The 22,693-nt window shown below is 40.3% G+C and overlaps 1 protein-coding gene across 6 annotated transcripts; it reads left to right on the forward strand.

The window, feature by feature from the left end:
* Nucleotide 1: 1 nt before the first annotated feature.
* Nucleotides 2–22,169, forward strand: LOC109647336 (pituitary adenylate cyclase-activating polypeptide type I receptor-like). Of its 6 annotated transcripts, none has more exons than XM_069511142.1 (16): nucleotides 2–263; nucleotides 425–704; nucleotides 2,907–3,074; nucleotides 6,001–6,097; nucleotides 10,782–10,892; nucleotides 10,980–11,080; nucleotides 11,236–11,333; nucleotides 12,000–12,132; nucleotides 13,321–13,474; nucleotides 13,885–13,945; nucleotides 14,498–14,567; nucleotides 14,669–14,760; nucleotides 15,791–15,874; nucleotides 17,113–17,242; nucleotides 17,602–17,643; nucleotides 18,036–22,169. In XM_069511142.1, exons 3-16 carry the CDS (start codon nucleotides 3,033–3,035, stop codon nucleotides 18,258–18,260), a joined length of 1,440 nt encoding a protein of 479 aa, XP_069367243.1. In that variant the 5' UTR covers nucleotides 2–263; nucleotides 425–704; nucleotides 2,907–3,032; the 3' UTR covers nucleotides 18,261–22,169. The 6 variants fall into 6 exon arrangements, with proteins under 6 accessions (XP_069367243.1, XP_069367245.1, XP_069367244.1 ...); XM_069511144.1 differs by having other exon boundaries at nucleotides 425–520; XM_069511143.1 differs by lacking the exon at nucleotides 2–263 and having other exon boundaries at nucleotides 310–520.
* The last annotated feature ends 524 nt before the right edge of the window (nucleotides 22,170–22,693 follow it).

Below are 22,693 nucleotides of genomic sequence, written 5' to 3' on the forward strand. Positions count from 1 at the left end.
AGAGAGTCACTTTCTCTCTTTGGACCAAAATATCTTTTGTGTGTCTTGACTGACGTGTACTTCTGGATTTTTCTGGATCACACGCAGGGATTCACATGAACTTTCGACTATTTGTGAGTCACGCACGACTCAGTGCACCGCAAATTACCCACAGCAGGGAGCCGGACCTTCTGGAGCGTCTGATTGGCGCAGGCGCACACGTCGGGGAGTTCATGAATAGTTTTTGGATCAAACTCCCACGCATGAGAATACACGTGGGCAGGGTGTGTTTTTTTCTGTCTGATCAACATCCCGGTGCATGTTGAGATTTATTTGTAATCCCTCCTCTTACTCTTCCTCCTCCTCCTCCTCCTCCTCCTCAAAGCTGCATCCCTGCATTATTAGACTAAACTGTTTCCTCACTTTGTTGCCTCTGTGTCTGAAGAGGTGCGAATCCCGAAGGAACTGACACCACCCTCCCTGTCCTCCTCTTCCTCTTCCTCCTCCTCCTCCTCGTCGTGGTGCCGCAGCAGCAGCAGCGGTGAGTTTGCGTCCTGCAGCAGCAGCAGTATCGGCACCTGTCATTTCCCAGGAAAGAGCTGATTGCTGCGTCGTGTGCGTAAAACGAGATATTCTCCAAGAAAAACCAAACCGCAGCCAAACATCGCGGCGGAATACCGATGGCCTCATGTGTAGATATTTGCGCCTGTGAAAATTACGCATCGGTAAGTTCCCTTTCTACTTGTTTTCTCGGCTGCTGATGCGCTTTCACTCACATCTCTGGCTTTCTCTGCGGCTGCTGCATGAAGAGGAAGATTTTCACGTTTTGAAATAAAGTCAAATTTCCTCTTGAATGACAGTGTGGGTGCAGGGAACAAACGGGGGGCAGACGCTCGTCTTTGCTTTTGTTTTCCAATGTGCAAAGCGAAGGTCACCCGCATGCACGGGATGAATCAAACCTGAGTGAAAGCGGGACTAGAAGGAGGGGAAAGGCTGAGAAATTAGCCCATTGATCCTGCAGCACCAGGGGGAAGATCATTTTTACTGATTGATTGTAATTGACTGTTTTATGTTCATCTTTTCCTCCACGATTTGTCTAAAACGTTTTTAAGAGGAGGAAAAACTGCAGCAGGGATTAACTGTCATTCCTCTGTCATGGTTTTGAATGGGAGCGTCGCTGCACACTGACAGATGCATGCAGGCTTTAACAGAGCTGCATTTGGGTTAATTGGAAGCCTCTCATGTCTTACATGGGATCGGTTTAAACTGGGGATGAATCATTGATGCACCACAGAGGAATTCAACACACATGATGAAGCAGCTGATCTGATGAGACAGATCTTTAAAATTCTCTTTGCCATGGAGATAAATCATTAAAGATGGTGCACAGACATGAAGAGAGCTCGTTCTTTTCCTCTCCATCTCTTGTTTTTGTCTTTCTGCATCTGTATCTCCACACGCGCACACACACACACACACACACTCACACACTCACTCACTCAGTCATATATGTGCACATTTTTCATATGTGTTTTCTCAGTCTTCTGTCACAGGCTGATTTAATTTAAAGGTGTCCTGCCCTAATGCTTTTTGCCTTTGGTTTAAACAACATTTTGAATTTGAGCGTCATGTATCCAGAGCTGAGCAGAGAAAACACTCTCTCGCTTTCTTTTGCCCTCCAGGAGAGTTTGATGTCGGCCCTTCTGTTGTCTCTGCAGCCTCCAGCAACATGGCTGCTGTGATACTTTGGGTTAAAGAGACAAAATGAAACACACCAACAGATCCCATGTCCGTCTCTGCGTGTGTCAGTCTTTCTGTTTCTTGCAGACAGTTTGGTTTCAGCTCTGCTTGCACACGTGTTATTATCCCCCTCTGTATCTCAGGGTTGTTCTTCTGAGCACGGTCTGTCCTATCAGTTGATAAAGCATCCGAGAGATGCTTTAGAGGTAATTGGATTCAGTTCTGGAGGGAAGGGACACAGAGCGGAATTTGTCAGTGTGTGTGTGTGTGTGTGTGTGTGTGTGTGTGTGTGTGTGTGTGTGTGTGTGTGTGTGTGTGTGTGTGTGTGTGTGTCTGTCTGCTGGTTCTCTCCAGTGAATCATTGAGGAAGCCATGCTGATGAGTAAGACGTGAATGCGGGGGAGAGTTGTTTTAAAGTCCAACCCCTGGACTTACTTTATTTAGCCTTTCCCTTTGTTATCAACTAACCCCCTCTTGTCAATAATTATAATATTAATAAAAGTAATAATTGTTGTTATTTATCTTACACAAGTCAAAACACATATTTATATATTATATAATATTCTGAAAGAATAAACAAGCATTAGATGTATATATTACAGCTGTATATTGTATATAAACACACACACACACACACACACACAGGCATGATATAATTTCTACCAGAAAACATAAATGCAATATAATAATATATACAGTATAATTACTTTAATGATTTTAAAAGTGTAAAGAGTTGATTTTTATAATATGAATCCATTCTGCATCAGTTTAGCATTTCTGTTCCATTTTACTTCTCTGGTGAAACAAACTCACCACAGATAATATTCACAGCACATAAGCTCTCGTGGTTTTCCACGCTACACTACTGCTGTGAGACTCTGGTGTTTTCCACAATAAATCCATTGAGCTGAGGTCTGTGTAAAAACAATGATTGTATCTGGAATCAATCCCCAGAAGCCAGTGACTCAATTTCTAAAGTTTACCATGAGAGATCAGAGAGCTACCAGCTATGACGTCAATACTAGAATCAAAAGAGCATCTAAAAAAAACAGAAGCATTCACAATACTCAGTGTTTGGGAAAAAAAACTATATTAATCTGGCCCGTGGAGCAACACAACACTGGAACTGCTGTTGTGTTGGTGTTTGTTCTCTTACAGAGTTTCTTTCTGTCTGTGTTGTATTTCAGAGCCCTTGATGCTGAAGTGTGGTGACGCTGAGGGGAGCAATTTCAGTGGATCACTGTGAACTCACACACACACACACATACATTCATTGTAGAGCCTTTTGGATACAAGTCTTTCACAGGAGACAAATGAGAGGCTACCTGCTGACTGCAATCTTTCTGCTGCCCTTGGTGAGTTGTATGTGTGCATGCATCCACTGTGTGTGTGTGTGTGTGTGTGTGTGTGTGTGTGTGTGTGTGTGTGTGTGTGTGTGTGTGTGTGTGTGTGTGTGTGTGTGTGTGTGTGTGTGTGTGTGTGTGAGCACACAGGAATACATATATCCATACAAAGGACTGTGAGTGTGTTTGCATGTCACCATCACTTCACTGGCCTCCTCTCTCTCCGCTCTTCCTCTGGTCTATTTTCATACGAACACTCTGTGTGCCTGTGACGGGCGCTGGACGGATGGCGATCACCATATGCCACCTCAGCACATCAGCATACGTTCACAGCTCCTGGATCAGCTCTGTGTTAATGCGACTGGCCGGATGTTATAGAACAATAACAGAGGGCCTCACTGACCGGAGATTAATCTGCTCATTTCTATTAAAGAAATAAAAAGCAGTATGGAGGAGTTGTGCGAGATGTGTGGGAGGCATTATATTCAACACACTGATGCAGCGCAGCAGCAGTTTCCTTGGTGAAGACACATGTTAACTGTTAAAATAAATGTGACTGAATGTGACTCAGACTTCCTGGTATTCACTCTTTGACTTTCATTGTGTTGCTTATTTCTTCATCATCAGTAAAAAACAGTAATAGTCTGCGTTGTTGATGGTTACCAGGGAGACTGAGATGAATTCCCCATGTGTCCGTACGGTCACAAATGTATTTTCTAACCTCTAATTTAACATTGTTCCTGAACATATGTGAAGTGTTCCTCCAGCTGACATCTTTACACAAGGCAGTCTCACGCTGACCTTCAGCGACTGATGTGGCAGATAGTCTGTTGTGATGCACTTGTCGTGTGTCAGATGGGTCTGTACACAGGGCCAGTGGTCTGCAACGTCAAATGGGAGTTTTATTATCTGTGCTGCACAGTGCTGTGGGAGCCACTCAGTTATCTGGCCCTTGAAAACAGCCTGGGGGAGGGAAATTCTGCTGCTTCAAAATGGGCAGCTTATCTGGACAGACATCTGTTTCAGAGAGGAGAGGAGAGGAGAGGAGAGGAGAGGAGAGGAGAGGAAGATGGAGAGGAGAGGAGTCAAGTCTTGGTTGTCTTAATGTGGACGTGGTTGAAACAGGTCTTTCTTCCTAAATTCTTAGTTAACTTGCTTCAAACCAGTCATCTATTCACAGCATTGTACCAGTCACGCAGTCTCCTCTGGTCACCGCCCTGTGTTTGTTCAACCCGTCCATCCACCTCCACCTCAGTATCAAACATTTCTATCCAGGATTCCATATAAGTCACTTAATGAGGGACATATTTCATATTGTCATCTAACAGGCCTGTCTGCACTCATGCCAAACTGATATTAGTCATTTAGTCATCTGCATCCAATAATTTCTCATTTCTGGGAAGCCTCGCCGTCAATATGTGTTGGCTCTTAGCTGGTTACCTGCTGCTTAGCAACATGGACGCTTGGTACGGGTACAAAGAGTCTCTCTTTCTAACAACGCCAGTGTCAGTTTCATTAAATAATATCATACACCAACAACAAGATGGAAAAAAGATGACTCTGATTTCTTGTTGTTTTTGTTTAGTGAAGCAGGAACTGTTTGTGGATTCAGATGATTCTGCACAATACTCAACACTTCAGAATTCTCTCCACGTGCAACACGATGGAGAGAGGAAGTGAATCTTAAGACATCTTCACAGTCGGCTGATGCCCTATCTTATCAAGGCAGCGAGGCCTGAAGTGAATTCATATTAGGGCGCGGAGAGATGGAGTGAAGAGTCAGCCATGGCTCAGAGGGCCGGGATATATAACACCCATCATTTCATAGTGAGAGTGAGGGAGGAGGGTGTAGGAAAGCTGGGGGTGCAAAACCAAGATTGGCCATGAGAGAGTGAAAATGAGTTATGGAGAAGTTGAGAGAGGTTTGTTAACTCTACTACCTCAGGGTACAGAGTTTCTGTGACTGCACCACAGAATCAGACGACACCACTTTCTCACACAGTGTTTTTTTTTTAAATATCAAAGTGACGCAGAATTTGACGTGGGTTGTAAGTTGGGGATTTGAAAAGTCTCAGGGATTCGATTTGATCACTCAAAAGTGGTCTTCAGTTGGCGAATCTATGGAGAAACACAATTTGTTTAATTAAGAGGCAAAAAACAAGATAAATATATATTTTGGGGTCTGTTTGCCTTTATCATATAAAATGAAGTGAGCGAATGGTGAAAGTCGCCGAGCAAATGCCGTGTTTCTCCACACAAAGCACGAGCAGCCATGCTTTTTGTAGGTCTTTTATTAACCGCTACCTGCATATGAATGCAGATAAATGAAAACGCAGAAAGCAGAAAACTGAAGCATTTCTGTCAATGTGTTCAGTCCCTGCTGTTCCCCACATGGACTATTAACTTGCAGGCAACCAGAGTCTGCTCAAACGTGACTGGTCAAAGTGGAATCAGACGCAAGAAGGTTTCTCAACCCTAAACATCTCATACCTCGCCCACAGATTCTTCAAATTCACATGTGGAATCTGTTTATATAAACCCTACATCATTTCTGATTAGATTTTTACGACATAGGGTTCAAGGGAAGTAATTAAACATATTTCTACTTTTTCATGAGGGGGGTGGGGGGTGGGGTAGTATAGATAAATACACATTGATACAAACAGAGGGAGAAGTTTTAGGTTTGGTAGAAACTAAAATTAGAGCTAAAAGATAGAACTCCAAAATAAATCATGATGTTGCTGGGTGTGTAACGAATCAATTGTTAGCAATCAGGTTTTCCATAAGAAGGCGTTCACATCAATTAACGTTGGCAAACAATATTCTGCTTAAGTCATTCCCCGAGTGAGACCACATTCAATGTCACAGTGTGTGTGTGTGTGTGTGTGTGTGCATCAGTGTGTTGTGTGTCAGCTTTGTGTCTGTGTATTTTCTCCAGGTGGCCTCAGAGTCCGAGCACTGTATAATAAAGCGTGAACATGAGAAATGCATGGAGAGGATGGCGCTGCACAACCCCAGCGATGACCTTGAGTTGGGTAAGTTTGTGTTTCTGTTCACACATCCTTCTGTTTGCACAATCGGGCGATGACTGACACCACCGGTTTTCATGGCTCTGTGATTAAATAGTTTATGTATTGGGTCATGAGCTTCATGCGACTTCCCAGCAATGAATTGACGACAGGCTTCTTTTTTTTTTTTTGCTGAGCGATCTGGCATTTTTCAGTTTATCCAATCAGCTTTGAAAAGGTCACAGAGAGACATGTAGGGACGAGAGATGAACGTTTCTTCATGTCATGTTCAGTTTATAAATACATCACCTTGCAGCACAGACGACCATCCGATGATAAACAGTTCACAAACCAAGTGTCTGCCTGTAATGTCACGCTGAGCTGCGTTCACATGTTTCCCCTCCAAAAACACAGGAAAGTTGCCATGTGATCCCTGGAAGCAATTATTTTCTTGGCTATGGATTGTGGTTTTCATTAGCAACTGCTGCAGCCCTCCTGCAGCTCAACAGTTGCGCAGCAGACTTCATCTCCCAGACTGGACTGTGAGTCACAGCTTTTCTGACAGCCACCAAGAAAGAAACATGAAACCTTAAAGATCGAGGGCCATCTCTACATCCGCAGCTCAAAGCTTGACAGAAGTCTTTGCTAGTTTCAGAGCAACAGAACCAAAGCTTTGTTTGAAAATGGTCACCTAAAATCTGAGGGTTTTCTGAAAAGTTACCAATGCTGCACAAAAACTTTTATTTCTCAGCCTCTGAAGGAGATAGAGACATGAAATAAAAACCATTTGATGACTTAAACATTTGGCTTTTACATAAATCATTGCCGTTACCCTAAACTTAGTGGCTATACTCAACGTGAGCCATCTCTCCTCTGAATTTTCTTCATTATTTTCATCTGCTTAAGAATGTCTCCCCTCTCCTAAATCATCAGCCATTGTCTGAAATGCAAATTTAAAATATTTTGCAGACAAACAAACTACATTTGCTACAATAAGCACATTTCCCACGAGTATTTCAGTGAATTACGATGTATTTCATCAGTCACATTTCTTGAAAACAATGAGATGAGAGGATATGTCTCATCCGGCTCTAAAGCGTGAAGCACTCTTAAAGTTCTAAAGGGGTTGAATGGCAAATGCACTTGCGCCTGTCTGAGTGCACATTTAGCGACAGCGTAGTGCGCAATGCACCAACAAAACTGTTTTTTAGTATTTCAGTATCAGGCTACTTTAAGGAAGCATTATCAAAATAGTAAAAAAACACACACACTGTGGTTGCACAAAAATACACACGATTAATTAAAAAAAGACTTAATACAACCCTGTTGACCCACTTGCCTGCTGCAGTGATATTTTTTTATCCGTTACACCAGTAAAAGTCGCCTTTAAATGCACCTGCATCACGCATTTAAACTGTGTGCTGTGCTTAGCTTGTTAAAAATCGAGCCGTCAGTGTGAGAGATAACACGTTTAAAGAGAGGAGCTGTAAGTTCAGCTCGTTTTTCATCTGTAGCTCTTAAAGGTCGGCCCTGAAGTCTTCCTGCAAACTGCATGAGATCTTTGCATGTGTTTTTATCTCCGTTTCCTCATCCGTGGTGGGCTCGACTGAGTGCATCGTATATAAAGATCTCTTGATTTGGTTAAGGGTCCAGTGTGTAAGATTTAGGTGAAAGGGAACTATTGGCAGAAATTTAATGTAGAATAATCCTCATGATGTTTTCACTAGTTCGTTTCATCTAAATTGTGTAACTTGTAGTTTTCTTTACCCCAGAAAAGGCCCTTTATATTTAAATACTTTATATTCAAATACTTTATATTTACATCGAGGAGACCCTTTCTACAGAGGCTGCCATGTTTTTTACATTAGTCCAGACAGAACAAACTAAACACCTTTTGAGTTTTTATGACAACTGAAGCTAAGCTAGATTCTTTATCATGTTTGGATGAGGTGATATCACAAAATTCTACACGCTGTACCTTTAAATTTGCATTCACACACATTAATCCTGTTCCTCTGAGACATGGGCAGCTTGTTCATTCTGTATTGAGATATCCATTTTCAGACTGTATGGTCACACTGCCTCCACTCACGGACACACACCCCCTCCTCTCCTGTAAGAGGAACCGTCCACTGTTTCTGCTGACAGCAAATCGTTGATGAGGAGATAAAAAACGCCTGCTTTGCAGAAATCCAACTTAAGGCGTCGAAAAAACGTTGACGAAGAAAAAAAGAGAAATGAGGACAGAGTAACAATAAGTGAGAGGTGGCATCTTCTAGCTTGTTTGGACACATTTTCCATGTTGATTTATCCAGGTCCATTTCTAAACGCGTATTTCATGATTGATCTGTTAATATATTTTTAATTGCAGTACTCCAGCCTCAGATTGGTCTGCAGCTCATGTGAAATTGCTCCATAATGATTTGCTGTCTGGTGCTGTAATCACCACCCAACGGAATTTAGAAACTGCAAAATGAATTGTTGTTAAATGAATTGCAGTGTTTACTATTCAGAACTGAACCATTTTAATCTCGTAGTTCGTCCTAATGTAAGAGAGAATGATTCGTTCGGATTCATGGTGGCATCTAAGACTTGACGGTCACGTCACAGATACAGACACAGACTTCTCCTGCAGAGCCACTGTTCCGTTAGTTAACAGGAAATAAGCTGGTAGCTAACTCGTCCACTGTGTGCAGAAATGTTCAGGGTTTTGTGATCGCTATGAATTAAATATATCTTAAATCGTTCTCCATCTTTAAAGATCTTGTCTGTATTGGACTGACAGACAGTTTGATGATGTCACTCAGGCATTGTAAGGGACATTTTATCGACCAATTGATCAATCAATTAAAAAGGAAAATATTTGGCTCATTAGTTTGTGATGAAAATAATCAGTAGCCGCGGCCTTGCTTTAATTTTGCTACTTACTTGTCTTCTTTGACAATTAGTAGATTAATACAGGAGCATAGTTTCCCTTTCAAATCAATGTTTTAAAGAATGAAGGAATTCTTCTGTGGCATGTGGTCGCATATAAAAACATTACCTCTGAATTTCTGATCAGTATTCTGTTACAGCTGCTCTCCGTGACTCGGATACAAAACCCAAATCTCACCCAGTCCTTTGATCAGATCATCATAAGAATCTGTGTCCATCTCTAGGATCCATCTCTGTTTCTGTGCATGTGCTCTGCACCGAGCATGTGCACTACATGTGTAGTTATTATTCTGTGGCTTTGCAGCTCAGTGAAGATTCGGCCCGCTGTGGGATCCTGTGTGAGGCGGCCAGTGATGCAGACAGAGTGCTTTATTAAGCCGGTTACCTCTGTAGCTCAGTGCGGCTCATTTGGCTCCGATTTGCCCTTTAAAAGGTAATTGGCTTCATGTCCGGCTCACCAGACAGAACCAAAACAGATTAGAGAGCCGTGCAGAATAGAGGAAGGACTGAAAACACACTCGCACACACAACGGCATGTCCAGAGACACAAACACACAGATGACACAAAATGCATGTAAGTGAACACACACACACACACACACACACACACACATACACACAATGAGACCTGCCACTGCAGCGCTATAAAACCGTCCGAGCATCAACAACGTGGTTAAACCTAGAGAGCTGGTGAGAGGAGGAGGAGGAGGGAGGGACGAGGAGGTGCTGAAGATAAAGGACATGGAACCAGAACAAGAGAGATAGAGAAATCAAAGCTGTGATGTAACGGCACTGAAAATAAAAGATGGGAGATTTTTAGTGAGCTTGAGTCAGGTAATGATGGAGGCAGATGAATAGAACCAGATCAAAACAAAAACCAAACAAAAATAGAGATTGAACTGGGTTGAGTCAAATTCAGTGGATTGTATCAGAATAATCTGCCAAAAGACAGATGAGGATTTTTAAACCCATACATTCAGTTCACAGTTTATTTTACATTTGAAACGTGTGTGCTGATACAAATCTAACCTTCATGAAAGTAGTTCAGTCTTTGTTTTCGATAGTTATTTCTATTCCATTATACTGAGAGACATATTTTCTAATCTTCTATTTGTTTGTTCTTTTATTATTTGCAGGATTTGGCAAAAACTGCCAAACTGATTTCATCAAACTTAGTGGGATGGGGCCTGGGTTTGGGAAGAACCATTTACATTCTGGTGCAGATCCAGGATTTATTTATTATTGTCAGTTTCTCTAACTACGTTTTATGACAAATAAATAATTTCGGTTTTCCTTTTTCTTTTGTATCGCTACTATAAGAACATCAATCTTGTGTAGCATCGCTCAGCTTTGGGAGAGTTGTACGTTCTACTAAGTGTGAATGTCGTGTGTTGCTCTGTCTGTGATGTTGGCCTGTGCACTGTGGAGATGTGGGAGGAAAGGTGCAACAGTTTGGCAATAGTTTTAACAAAGAGCGTCACATATGTCTCCTTTAAACTGATCCGACTGAGATGAGTCGAGATGTGTAGAACGATTTCCAAGCAGCTTCCTTGTGAGCAGCTGTTTTCTCTGTGTGGGTTTCGTGAAAATGTTCGATATCTTTGGAAATGAAATGCTATTATCTCCGATTCAATTACCGTGAAATTCAATTCATTTCAGTTTAGTTCAATTTAATTAGTGTCAGTGTCATTTGTTAAGTGTAATAACAGCAAACGTAATGTGCAGAGGAAACAGTTACAGGACTGAACTCATGTGTGTCTCTTCCTCTCGTCCTCAGTGTGTCCGTGGATGTGGGACAACCTGACCTGCTGGCAGGGGGCCAATGTTGGAGAAGTTGTGGTGGTCAACTGTCCCGAGCTCTTCCATGACATCATGGGTCCGGAAGACGGTGAGTGAAACGTGTCACTTTCCACCTCCTTCAAACGCAGCTCAATGTTTTTCTGTTAAGTTGAGAGAGAGTTTTTTTTCCATGCAGAAATGGGGAGGGTCAGTCGTAACTGCACCGAGTACGGCTGGTCCGAACCTTTCCCTCACTACGTGGACGTCTGCTACTTCTACGACAACACCACCAAACCTGTATGTCCTCTTGCACCGTATCGAAGTTTCCATTTCCATCTCTCACCCACACACACACACACACACACACACACACACACACACACACACACACACACACACACACACACACACACACACACACACACACACTGAACCTCTCTCTGTGACCTCAGGACATGTACTACGCGTCAGTCAAGGCCCTGTACACTGTCGGCTACAGCACATCGTTGGTGTCTCTGACGACAGCCATGGTTATCCTCTGCAGATTCAGGTGAGCATCATAATGTTTTCATTTAAGCATCATTTTTTTCAACCATTTCAATAAACTCAAGTTATTGTTTCCCCATTTAGAAATTAAAACATCTTTTTTGTTATTTGTGTATTTTGTATGTTTGGCGTATGTGTGTCTGTATTTTTGAGTTTCTTTGGATTAAAAAAATTAATGAATGAAAAAGAAATCCAATAAAAGACAGAATCCATGTCTAGTCTTAGTTTCTTTATCCTCAGTGGTCCATGAATAGAAGATTAGAATCCCTTAATTGGTGTTTTTCAAAATAGAAATGCCAAATATTCCCAAATTCCAGCTTCTCAGTTGTGAAGATTTGCAAAAATTTCATTTTGGGCTCATGGAATTATTAATGGACCCTGAGAAACTGTCCTGTAACATATAAGCACTTTACTGACAAGCTAACTCAGACTTCCTGAGTTTTAATCTATAACTACATGGCATGCTGAGCTAAAGAAAACAGTATAATGACTATGCCATGAACCAGTGAGCCAGGTAATGAAATTCTAGTAAAACAGCCAAAGGTTGAAGTTATAATTAAAAACCTGTTAATTAATTACTTTATCTGTATCTATATCTATCTATGCATTTTTAAACAGTGGTGTGAATAACAGGATGAGATTAGATTTATTTCTCCTCTCTTCTCCGCAGGAAGCTCCACTGCACCAGAAACTTCATCCACATGAATCTGTTTGTGTCCTTCATCCTGAGAGCCATCTCCGTCTTCATCAAGGACGGAGTGCTGTACGCTCAGGAAGACAGCGACCACTGCTTCGTCCACACAGTCAGTGACAGCAGCTCGTTCATATAAATGTACTGCACGGCCGTTTAGAGGCTCTATCAAACAAACAGTATCTGTGGTCGTCATCTGGAGGAAAGAAAACCACCACGACTGCTTGTTTGGTTATTGATAATTGTGTTTTTAATTCCCCAGGCTAATTATTTCATTAATTTAAATTTTATGCAGATAATTGCAAAATGAGGCCTTTATTAATCTAAATGATCCTTACTCGGACAAAATAATTGCTGGCAGGTTTACGATGTTTGTGGAGATTATTATTTGAGTGATTCCAGAGAACGTTTCCAAAGACTTTGATAGAAATGCAACATTTAATTGCAGAGAGTGAAACATACAATCGGGCTGTTCTGCTTCAGATGCAAAACAAGGCTCAGAAACAGACCGACGCGTCTTTTCCTATTTGATGTTCACCTTTTGATGGAGCTTCAATCACACGCAAATGTTAGAAAAAGTAAACACACAATTACATGAGTAATGCTCCCTGATTACACATGCAGAACAAGCTCTTATAGCCTTTGTCTGGTAGCGACACGTAGCTCACTTTTGTTCGGCAGCCATGATAAATAAAGCTAATTAGCTACGCTAATGGCTTCTGCAAGGCCAGTGGAAACCTTCTACTAGAGGCCCATTAACATATCAATGGCTCCTTTGGCCTTTTTTTAAACCCTCCTCTTTACCGCGGTCGCCATGGCAATCACAGGTCACTATCATGACATGGTATTACTGGAAATCACATCATCGCTGTAATTGGTTGACCCCCCGCTCGCCATGTGGACTCTATTCATTAACATGATCTGATTAGATTACAGTCCACCTGACACAGGTGGGTCCTTTCCTGCAGGTTGTGAAATATTAGAGACACTTTTAATCGTCGCTCATCGAATTGTGCAAAATGTTAATCGGGAGCAGGGTCTGCAGTGTGTTGACGCCAATGTTTTTTAAGGGACTGAACAAACTTTGGATAGAACAAGGCTGCAGTCTCTGTCTCCAGCTTCATATTATATTTTATGTTATATTCTTTAATTTAAGATATAATGTTAAGCACCTTATATTTTCTTATACTCGTATGTTATATATTATTGCAGAATTGACTCAGTTCAATGTAAAAGTCACAAGAGAACCAGACGTCCATCGACCTCTGCTGCACTAATGCGTATGTGTTTCTCTGTGCAGGTGGCGTGTAAAGCAGTGATGGTTTTCTTCCATTACTGTGTCATGTCCAACTACTTCTGGCTCTTCATTGAAGGTCTGTATCTCTTCACTCTGCTGGTGGAGACCTTCTTTCCCGAGAGACGATACTTCTACTGGTACACCATCGTAGGATGGGGTGAGTCTGCGTCTGACCAGTGGTGAAAAGTGGGAACTTCCCTCTTTTATTTTTATCTGTGAAAATCTGGTTGTCTTGTTCCCGTCTTTGACTAAATTAGATTTTTAGAACTGATTTTGAGATATACAGCAGAACAGGGAGAGAGAGGGAGAATTATTATTATTTATTCTCTGAACAGTGTGTTTTTGTTAATGCAGGATGAAAACAAGTAATTTCCTGGCAGGTTTTACAGACCTTTCTTTGTTTTTATTTAAAAAATGATCTGAACTTTCTATAGACGAAAACTGAATGACCCCAGATTTGACAGCAAACTTTCATTCGTTATGTGTCGGCTTGATCTGACTAGGATCTGAGTGATTGGAGTAATTATCTGTAATCATGACAAGTATGCTGTGTTTGTATTATCACAGGGACTCCCACTATTTGTGTGACTGTCTGGGCAGTTCTGAGGCTCCACTTTCATGACACTGGGTACGTCCCCACCTTCACTTCCTGAGATTACAGTGGAAAATAAGTACACTTCAATAATACTACTTACTTTACTGTCTTAGGTTAATTGTACAAATTAAAAAAACAAATAAAAAAAATTACAAATGATCCACTTTCACAATCAAACACACAAATCAAACTAGATGAACTTTGCAGTTGCAGGAATTTAGGGAACACGTGACACTGTTTTTGTCATTGTTAATTTATCAATATTATCTTATTTATTTCCATACCCTTAACTCCAGCTCTGTATTTTACTATTTCCTGTAAACAATATATATGTATTTATAGAAGTGTAAGAAAACAGATCTATATAAGTAATAGTCCGGTTTTTAAAATACTGAAGATTAAATGTGTTGTCAGCTTTGCTTCCATTTTAAATCCCCCCCACTCTCCTGTGACCCTTCCCTCGCTCACTCTGCAAATGGCCACTTGATTGATGCTCTGTTTTGTGCTGTGTATCACCACGTGTGGAGAGAAAGTGAAGTGGAGCATGCTGGATGATTATTGATTGACACTGTGCTCCTCCTCCAGATGCTGGGATACGAATGAGAACACTGCCCTCTGGTGGGTGATCAAAGGACCTGTCGTGGCCTCTATAATGGTACGACAGATTTGTTCATTCATTCTTTCTTGTGTTTTTTTTTTTTTTTTTGTCTAACCGGAAATTAAGTGATGACTGTTTTGTTTCTGTTTTTTCCTCAGATCAATTTTGTCCTCTTCATCGGAATCATTATCATCCTGGTGCAGAAGCTGCAGTCGCCTGATATCGGAGGAAATGAATCAAGCATTTACCTGTAAGTTAAAAGTCACTAACACGTGTGATGTTCTTCAGAAATGTCAAAACCGTGTGTGTGTGTGTGTGTGCCTGCATATGAGGATAGATTAATATTTAAAAAAATGTTTATGATTGAAACAATTAGAAAATAAATGTTATTCACCTTTGCTTAAATGAAAGTCTGGTGATGTTCTATGTTTTTTATCCTCTGATAAAACCAAAACAATACAATAATATAACAACTAATACTAATAATTACTCACAAATGTTTGTATCTAAAGAAGAGACTATATATATAAATATGGATGACATGGTAGATTGGGCTTCACTTTATATACTGTCTGTGCTCTAAAGCCTCATTTGTCTTAAAGCTACACTGTCACACTGGTTGAGATGATCAGTACACAAACACAGTCCTGCTGCTGTCAATGCTCCCAATAGAGCGCCAAGTGATTACTCATCCGCTGAAGAAAGTAGTCTCCCAAACTGCACTGTTTAAAGTTTAATAGAATTTGCCAAAATTACCCGTCCAGCTGGGAATGACAGAAAAGTATCAATGAACTTTAGTAAAACATAGAAACGCCGACATGTTTCCTTCAGTGAGACACCAGGAGAAACTCTGGACTTTTTTTACTGACTAACTCTGGACACTTTAAATACTAGATGTGTCCTTTAAACACAGCGGCGCTCCGTTCAGACAGGAGCCATGCAATAATAAATGGACTGGGATGAGCTGTAACAGTCTCATTTATAACGTTTCAATAAATCTCAGACGCTTTTTTACAGCAGATTTGTTTGTACTACCTGTTGGCAGGAAGCTCCAGCCTCATTATGGAGTTGTACTGTAGCCAGACATCACTCCTGCTCCGCTCCCACTGGATCGTGTCTGTTGAGGCCCTGCAGATAATGTCATTTTCATCTGTTGCTCAGACCTGTATGTGCGTGACCAAGTGTGAAGACGTGTGTGCGTGTGTTGTGTGAGACTGTGTGTCTGTGTCCCTAAAGACACTGTCTTTGTTGTGTTGTTGTGTTGTCTTTGTGCTGTGTAGCAGCTGTGCTCAGAAATGCTTCAGTGAGCCCACACAGGCTGTTCAGCATTCGTGCAGGATGTCAGAGTTATCCACCATCACGCTGTAAGTGTGTGTGTGTGTATGTGAGTCCTCAGACATGCGTGTTTGTGTGTCTGTCTGTGCCGACTGCATGTGTGTGTGTGTGTGTGTTTCACTCCAGGAGTTCTTCGAGTTTTTCTTTGACGGTCTGGATTCCCAGATGCGTCCTGTCTCTCACATACAGTACATGTGTGCACGTTTGTACGTCTGTCCCTGTGAGGACCGTCACTGACCTGTAACCTCCACCTTCACAACCACGTGTCCAACACCAGTGAGGAGAGTGGTGGTGTCTGCATGCTAGAGGCAGGAGGACAGTTTATACACTATAGAAATCACTGATCACTAATCATTAATCTTATCGCCTAAAGTCTCTGGCTCCTGGAGATGTTTGAACTCTTTCTGCTTTTTTGTTTTTTAGCTTTGCATCGGTAGCATGTTAGAAATATAATCAACACTCTACGATGGGACTGGCAGAGGAAGTTCCAGAAAATATCTGGAGTAACTGGCTCAGACATTTGTGTTCTCACATACAGCCGCTCCAGAAAAGTTCAGTGCATGTCTGAAAGCAGCTGTTATAGTTGTTCCCCTCCAACACTACAACGTTAACATGTAATAACCCCTGAGCATCTATGATCTGCACTGTAAAAACCACTGTGTTGCGCATTTGTGTGTTGTCCCATTATCAAGGTATCATCTGTTGTGTGTACTTTGTGCGTTTCTGTCCATCTGTGTGACTTCGGGGATTAATTGCAGGTCACCAATAAGGTTTGTGGGTTTTTTAAAATAATTTTTATTTTCAACAAATCCCATTAAAAGATGAAAACCAACAATGTGTTAGTCCATCTCTTAATACCACAGACTGTGTATAAACAAATAACTTGCTACTGATGTTCAGATAATATTTCCCCTGTTCACCTGATCACACACACTGTCAACCACAGACAGTAAATAAAGATGGATGACATCATGTTTTTTCTATTTTTGTGGGATTTTTTTGACGACAAGAAAAATAGAATAAAACCAACAGTTAATTATGATTCAATCTGCAAAGTAAATGTGTGTTTTGACTAAATTGGAATCTGTTTATAACAGAACCAGGTCACATCAATAGACAGAAAGTGTGTCATCATGACATTTCATCAGTGGCTCTGTTCTTGCATCACATCCAGACGACCAGCAGCAGTGCAACGTGTTCACATGAGAACCGCTTTGATTTGTGTTTGATTTACAATCTGTGTGTGTGTGTGTGTGTGTGCGCACAGGCGTCTGGCGCGCTCCACCCTCCTGCTCATCCCTCTGTTTGGTATTCACTACACCGTCTTCGCCTTCTCACCTGAGGACGTCAGTAAGCGGGAGCGGCTGGTGTTTGAACTGGGACTCGGATCTTTCCAGGTACGAGAAGCACCGACTCAAACGTCCGGTTTCAGTGACAGAGAAACGATGGATGAGAAGTCGTGATGATGAACCATCTGAGTGCACAGGATACAAAGAGGCTCTTAAGGAGACGGATGTTTAAACCTTCATCTCACTATCCACAGCTACGCAACCAACCATAAATAACAATAATGACTCACTGGAAGCGATGAATGTGTATAAATACATTTCTGCAACCAAAAAGAATAAATTAAAGAAAGATATGCCGAGGACAATTATTATTATTATTATATTTTTTAATAAAAATGTATTGAAAGGTGAAAACATACTTCCAGATGATTTTACTCAGATTTCTTTTTCTCCTCTCTCCCCCTCAGGGCTTTGTGGTCGCTGTTCTCTATTGTTTCCTCAACGGAGAAGTAAGATTTTGTCCTATGTCTCATTATCACATCTTATTTTCATGTAGACTGATATCATAACTGCTCTTAAAGTTATTTTTGATGAATACATGAGTTTAACATAAGGATTGTTTAGTACAGACAACTGTGTTTGTGTTAATTACCCGTAGGGGAATAAAAACATTTATGAAAACACTTTAAATGTAGATGTTATCAAACATAAGAATGTTTTAATGGTATTTTTAACAGTTACAGCTTCTCCTATGAAACAACTGTTGCTGCTTTACATGTATCATCTCATATCAGATATCCAAACATCTAATATCTCACTTCTTACCCACCAAATTGCAGTGTACTGTACCTTTTCATGGAGCTGGTGCAGCTTAAAGTACATTAAAAATGACCTTGTGAAGTTTCTCCCTGAAGGTGCAGTCGGAGATCAAGAGGAAATGGCGCAGCTGGACGGTGAACCGGTACTTTGCTGTGGACCTGAAGCAGCAGCGGCACCCTTCGCTGGCCAGCAGTGGAGTGAACGGCGGGACTCAGCTGTCGATCCTCAGCAAGAGCAGCTCCCAGATAAGGATGTCCAGCCCGCTGGCGGAGAACGCCAACATCAGCCTCCCAACCTGAGCATGTGATTGGCCCGGAGTCGACTTCAAGGTGCCGTCCCACTAACGTACATCCAGACCAACCAGACCAGACCAGACCAAAGTGGCCCCACACACCTCTTATATTTTGTAGTATTTACTGGAGATTCATTAGAGGTGCTTAGCTGGCTTTCACACTTCAAATTTATTTGAGTATTTATAATTCTGCAGTCGTCTCTGTAGGTTGCAAACTTTTATGAATAATGATGCACTTAATATTTTTTACAAACAAATTATTCTTTATGAATTAAAACATTAAGGAGATATTAAGAGTTCCCTTTCTGCCAATATGAAAATGTTCATTTCTGCCCAATACATTGTTTCATTTACAAATAATATTAAGGTCGAGTTTGTTCGAATAGAAACACTACAAGTTGTGAAACAGATGAAAAATTTAATATGAAATTATGGGGTCATGTTTGGCTGTCGGTGTAAAATCAATGTGACTCAAAGTGCCATACGTCACCAGACTGGATCTGATCTCACAACAGTCCAAAGGGAAATATCAACCAAATGTTCGCCTTGCTTGTACAAATGCTCATAGTTTAAATGTTTCATCTTGAATTTGAACATTTTTCTACAGTCAGCCATAAGTACAGAGTATGTCAAAAGATATATTTAAAAACAAAACAACAACTCATGGACTTTGTAAATAGTTCCGTTCGGTGTCTAGTTTCTTTCTATTTGCATAACACAGTATTGTAACAGCCTTTTAAAAAAAACAAAAGGAACTGGAGCCCAGATCTGTAGACGACTTCATCACATATCCTAAATCCTATTGAACAGCGTATGTAGGAATATAGTGCCAAAATAAATGAAGAGCAGTGTTTCCCGACCTCGGAGATAAATTAAATTGAGGAAGACAAGTGTCTGCTCCATAAAAATATTCCGTTTGATATTTTTTCTTGTAGAATATAAACAAGATGAGAAGCTAAATTCCTTGTTTGCTTGATGAGGGACAGTGAGTGGACTTAAAGGGTCACAGCCTAAAAAAGGTTGAAACCCCCGGATATATGAAGAAAATTATTTAAAAATGAAAAATACGCTGCAAATCTACACTTGTCGCTGTAGAGGTGTTTACCAGCACAAGAGTAGTTTCCTCCAGCTCGTTTTTCTCTTTTGCACACTTGTCGGACGTGTTTTAATGCAGACTGTGAACATAAATAGTAAATGTGCCATTTCGTGGATGCTTTTATCCAAAGCTTCTCATAGTGCCATGAGTTTATCTGTGCAGTATTTTATTGTAGCCAGTGATAATCAAACCCTCAACATGCTCTTTCCAATGACAGGATTCCTTCAACCCATCGTGCCATATCAAACCGCTCTTCATTTTGAATTCTGAGATCTCACACACTCATATTCCAAAGTGCCTAGTTAGTCACAAACAGCAATCGCTTTTATTTACAGGGCAACGATCATCTACTGGAAAGAATGTACAGCGGTGGGGTTTATTGGTGGATTGTAATTTTGCTTGTTTATTAGTGAAACGAGCACTTAAGTTTAAACACATAAACAGCTTCATCACGGAGAAAATACCCAGTCATCACAAAATGCTTTAATGTGACAGCTCTTGACAATCGCTGCGTGTTGCTCATTTTCTCTTTTCAGTCTCGACAAACAATACCTGTCCAGGTGGGCGAATCATTTCTTAGGATTAAGGGGAATGATTTGTACAGAGGGAATTTTTTCACCATATTTATTCAAGTTATTTATGGGTTTGTTTTGTACTGTCATTTGAGTGGATTAAAAGAATGTATCGACTCTAAACAAGGAATTTGTGATATTGTAAGGATGTATATTTATTTCCCATCAACCAGTGCCATCTAATGTGACTCAATGTACAGTGTACATGCTTTTCACTGTGTAATAACTTTTAAGACTCATGCAATTTCATACATGTAGTGCCATTCTGACTTTAAAGAAAACAACAACACTTTCAGTAAATTGCTGTCCAAAGCTGCAGAGGATGTAACGAGAGATGAAATATTAAGACAACCTGTAGAAAGATAAAAACATAAACGTGACGGGAGAAATGCATCAGTCAAAGGCGTCTTCTCCGCTGCTTTTGGACAAAACACTCTGCTGCTGCTTACGTGTTGTATCACCAGCCGTCACTCTGAGTCGGAATCGGCTCAGATGGAAACGACCATGTCTCAAAGCTGTTACTGTCCGAGAAAAAATCAAGAGGAGAAAACTCCTTACTTGACCATGTCAGTGCTGTATATTTATTAACCACAAGGTGGCAGCACAGCGTTGGAATATTATTTTGTTAGTTTAAAACAGAGGAGAAAGTTTGGACCAGCACTGATTTTGCTTTTTGAACCTTGGATTTTTGGAGGGAGAAGGTGTAGAGTGAGCGTTAACATACTTTTACATCTCATTGTTAACACAAGACCTCATTTGTTTATTTTTCCGTACTTATCAGCAAAGATTTAAATTGGACTCTGGATGAGGCCCAGTGTGCGACTTTGGATGATAAAAGAGTTAGAGATTTTTGCTTGTAGCTCCCCCGTCTCAAATCCCCACATTTCCATGTATGTTCTTTGAGAACAAAGCGCCTGTATATTGTGGGATGGGAGGAACTTTGAAGAATTGCCAGTATTTCTGAGCACAACAACAAAATCCACCTTCGCTTCACTGTGGCTAAAGCTGACTCTTTTCAAAAAGACTCTTTTTATTATTATCAATTATGATTTAAACATTATGTTTTTTTTATATGTCTAAAAAAATTCATTGACAAATGTCCTTGGTTTTACCTTTTTGGGAATCATGCTTTTTAATGTTTTCCTGAGAATTACATGAGAAGATTGATATAACTGTGTGTGGGCTGAATATGAAGCTACTGCCAGTTAGCTTAGCTTAGCACAAGGAATATACTTAAAACTGCAGCATGTTTACATACTGATAAACAATATGACAATAGGACACATTTGAGACTTTTTAAAGATTTATACAATTGAATGCCTTTTTCATGGTCGTACTGGCAAAGTATGAAACCCTCCACTAAAACTTTTCATTTCATGGATGAACAATAGAGAGTATGATGGATGAAATGACATATGAATGTTATATTCAAATAAATGTTACATCACATCAGAGATAGAAGCGTTTTCCTCTCAACTAACTGTGAAAATACCACACAGACATTTTGTTTTAATGTTACTGGCAATGTTCAGCCACAAAAATATTATAAGAAAATAAGACTTGAGACTTATGAAAACCATCTAAGGTTTTTTTCAGTGAACTTAAATTTGTACATTTTGATTCCCCATTGTTCGGACATATTAATCTTCTCATGTAAATCTCAGCGAAAATCAAATGAGCGTATTCCCCAAACATTTGATTCAAATGTAATAAATCTCTGTGCTACATTGAGCCAGTTTTATTCAGTGCTGAGTTCGAGTGTAAGTTGTTTTGACTGCAAATGAATTTTTGAATGTACTGTCGTTGCTCTGCTGCTCTTAAATGTCGCCTGCTATGAATTTGCCATAGTGTACAAATGATGTCTTTTCTTGATCATATCTACAATACACTGTATATGTATATTTTTGGCACACAGGTGAACCTCTTGATGACCTGTAATGTTTGTGACCGTGTTTTTGTAGATGTTTATGTACCAGTTTTCAGAGTGTGTGTGTCTGTGTGTGCGGGTGTGCGGGTGTGTGTGTGTGTGTGCGGGTGTGCGTCTGAGTATGTTTAAAGGTTGGATTGTATTCTGTATGCATGTGTACGTAATGGCAAGTATTCACAAGGATATAAGTAAGCTAACTTAAATGTGAAAGAAAATATAAAATTTCATCCAACTTTTGTTGTGTGTAAACATGTGTTTAGGTGTCCAACATTCATGTCCCAGTTTGTGTATTTTTGACTGCAAAATAAATCTATCTGTGGTTAGTTGTACTTTGTGAGGATTATATTTCATTTTTCAATTTATTGTTATAATCTTTACTTTTCATCAGAAGAAGGAATCACTCTCTGTGAGATATTTGGGGACCAAATACATATAAACATTTTTTAGGATTACTCCTCATCATTTCCTCTCCCGGTCCCACTTCACCTTCTGAAAACCAAGTGGGTGAAACAAAAAAACACAGCAGTTATCGTTGGTGAAAGAAAATACATCATTCATTTCAGTGCACCAACCAACACCAGCTCCACGAGACGCACAATGAAGAAGACAAAGTGTAAAATGTGAAATAAAGTGCAACATTAAAACATATTGTGCACAGACGACAGTCAAAGTGCTTAAAGTTACACAACATTGCATTGTTCATAGTTGACGTAAAAAAATCTAAGGATGCAGCAATCTGACCTCTGATAGTTTTTTTAACTTAAAGTAATGATCATGTGTTCATCATATGGGGGGTTATGAAATTATTTGTTAGTTTTATTAATTATTATTGTTGTTTTTTAAATATATATAT

This window comes from Paralichthys olivaceus, chromosome 16, assembly GCF_024713975.1.
Source record: "Paralichthys olivaceus isolate ysfri-2021 chromosome 16, ASM2471397v2, whole genome shotgun sequence".
In the NCBI taxonomy this organism is placed as follows: domain Eukaryota; kingdom Metazoa; phylum Chordata; class Actinopteri; order Pleuronectiformes; family Paralichthyidae; genus Paralichthys; species Paralichthys olivaceus.

Coding starts and splice junctions, on each gene's coding strand:
- LOC109647336 (XM_069511142.1), top strand. CDS start 3,033: ATGAGAGGCTACCTGCTGACTGCAATCTTTCTGCTGCCCTTG. Junction 10,893..10,979: donor CATCATGGGTCCGGAAGACG/GTGAGTGAAACG, acceptor TTTTCCATGCAG/AAATGGGGAGGGTCAGTCGT. Junction 13,946..14,497: donor CTCCACTTTCATGACACTGG/GTACGTCCCCAC, acceptor CTCCTCCTCCAG/ATGCTGGGATACGAATGAGA.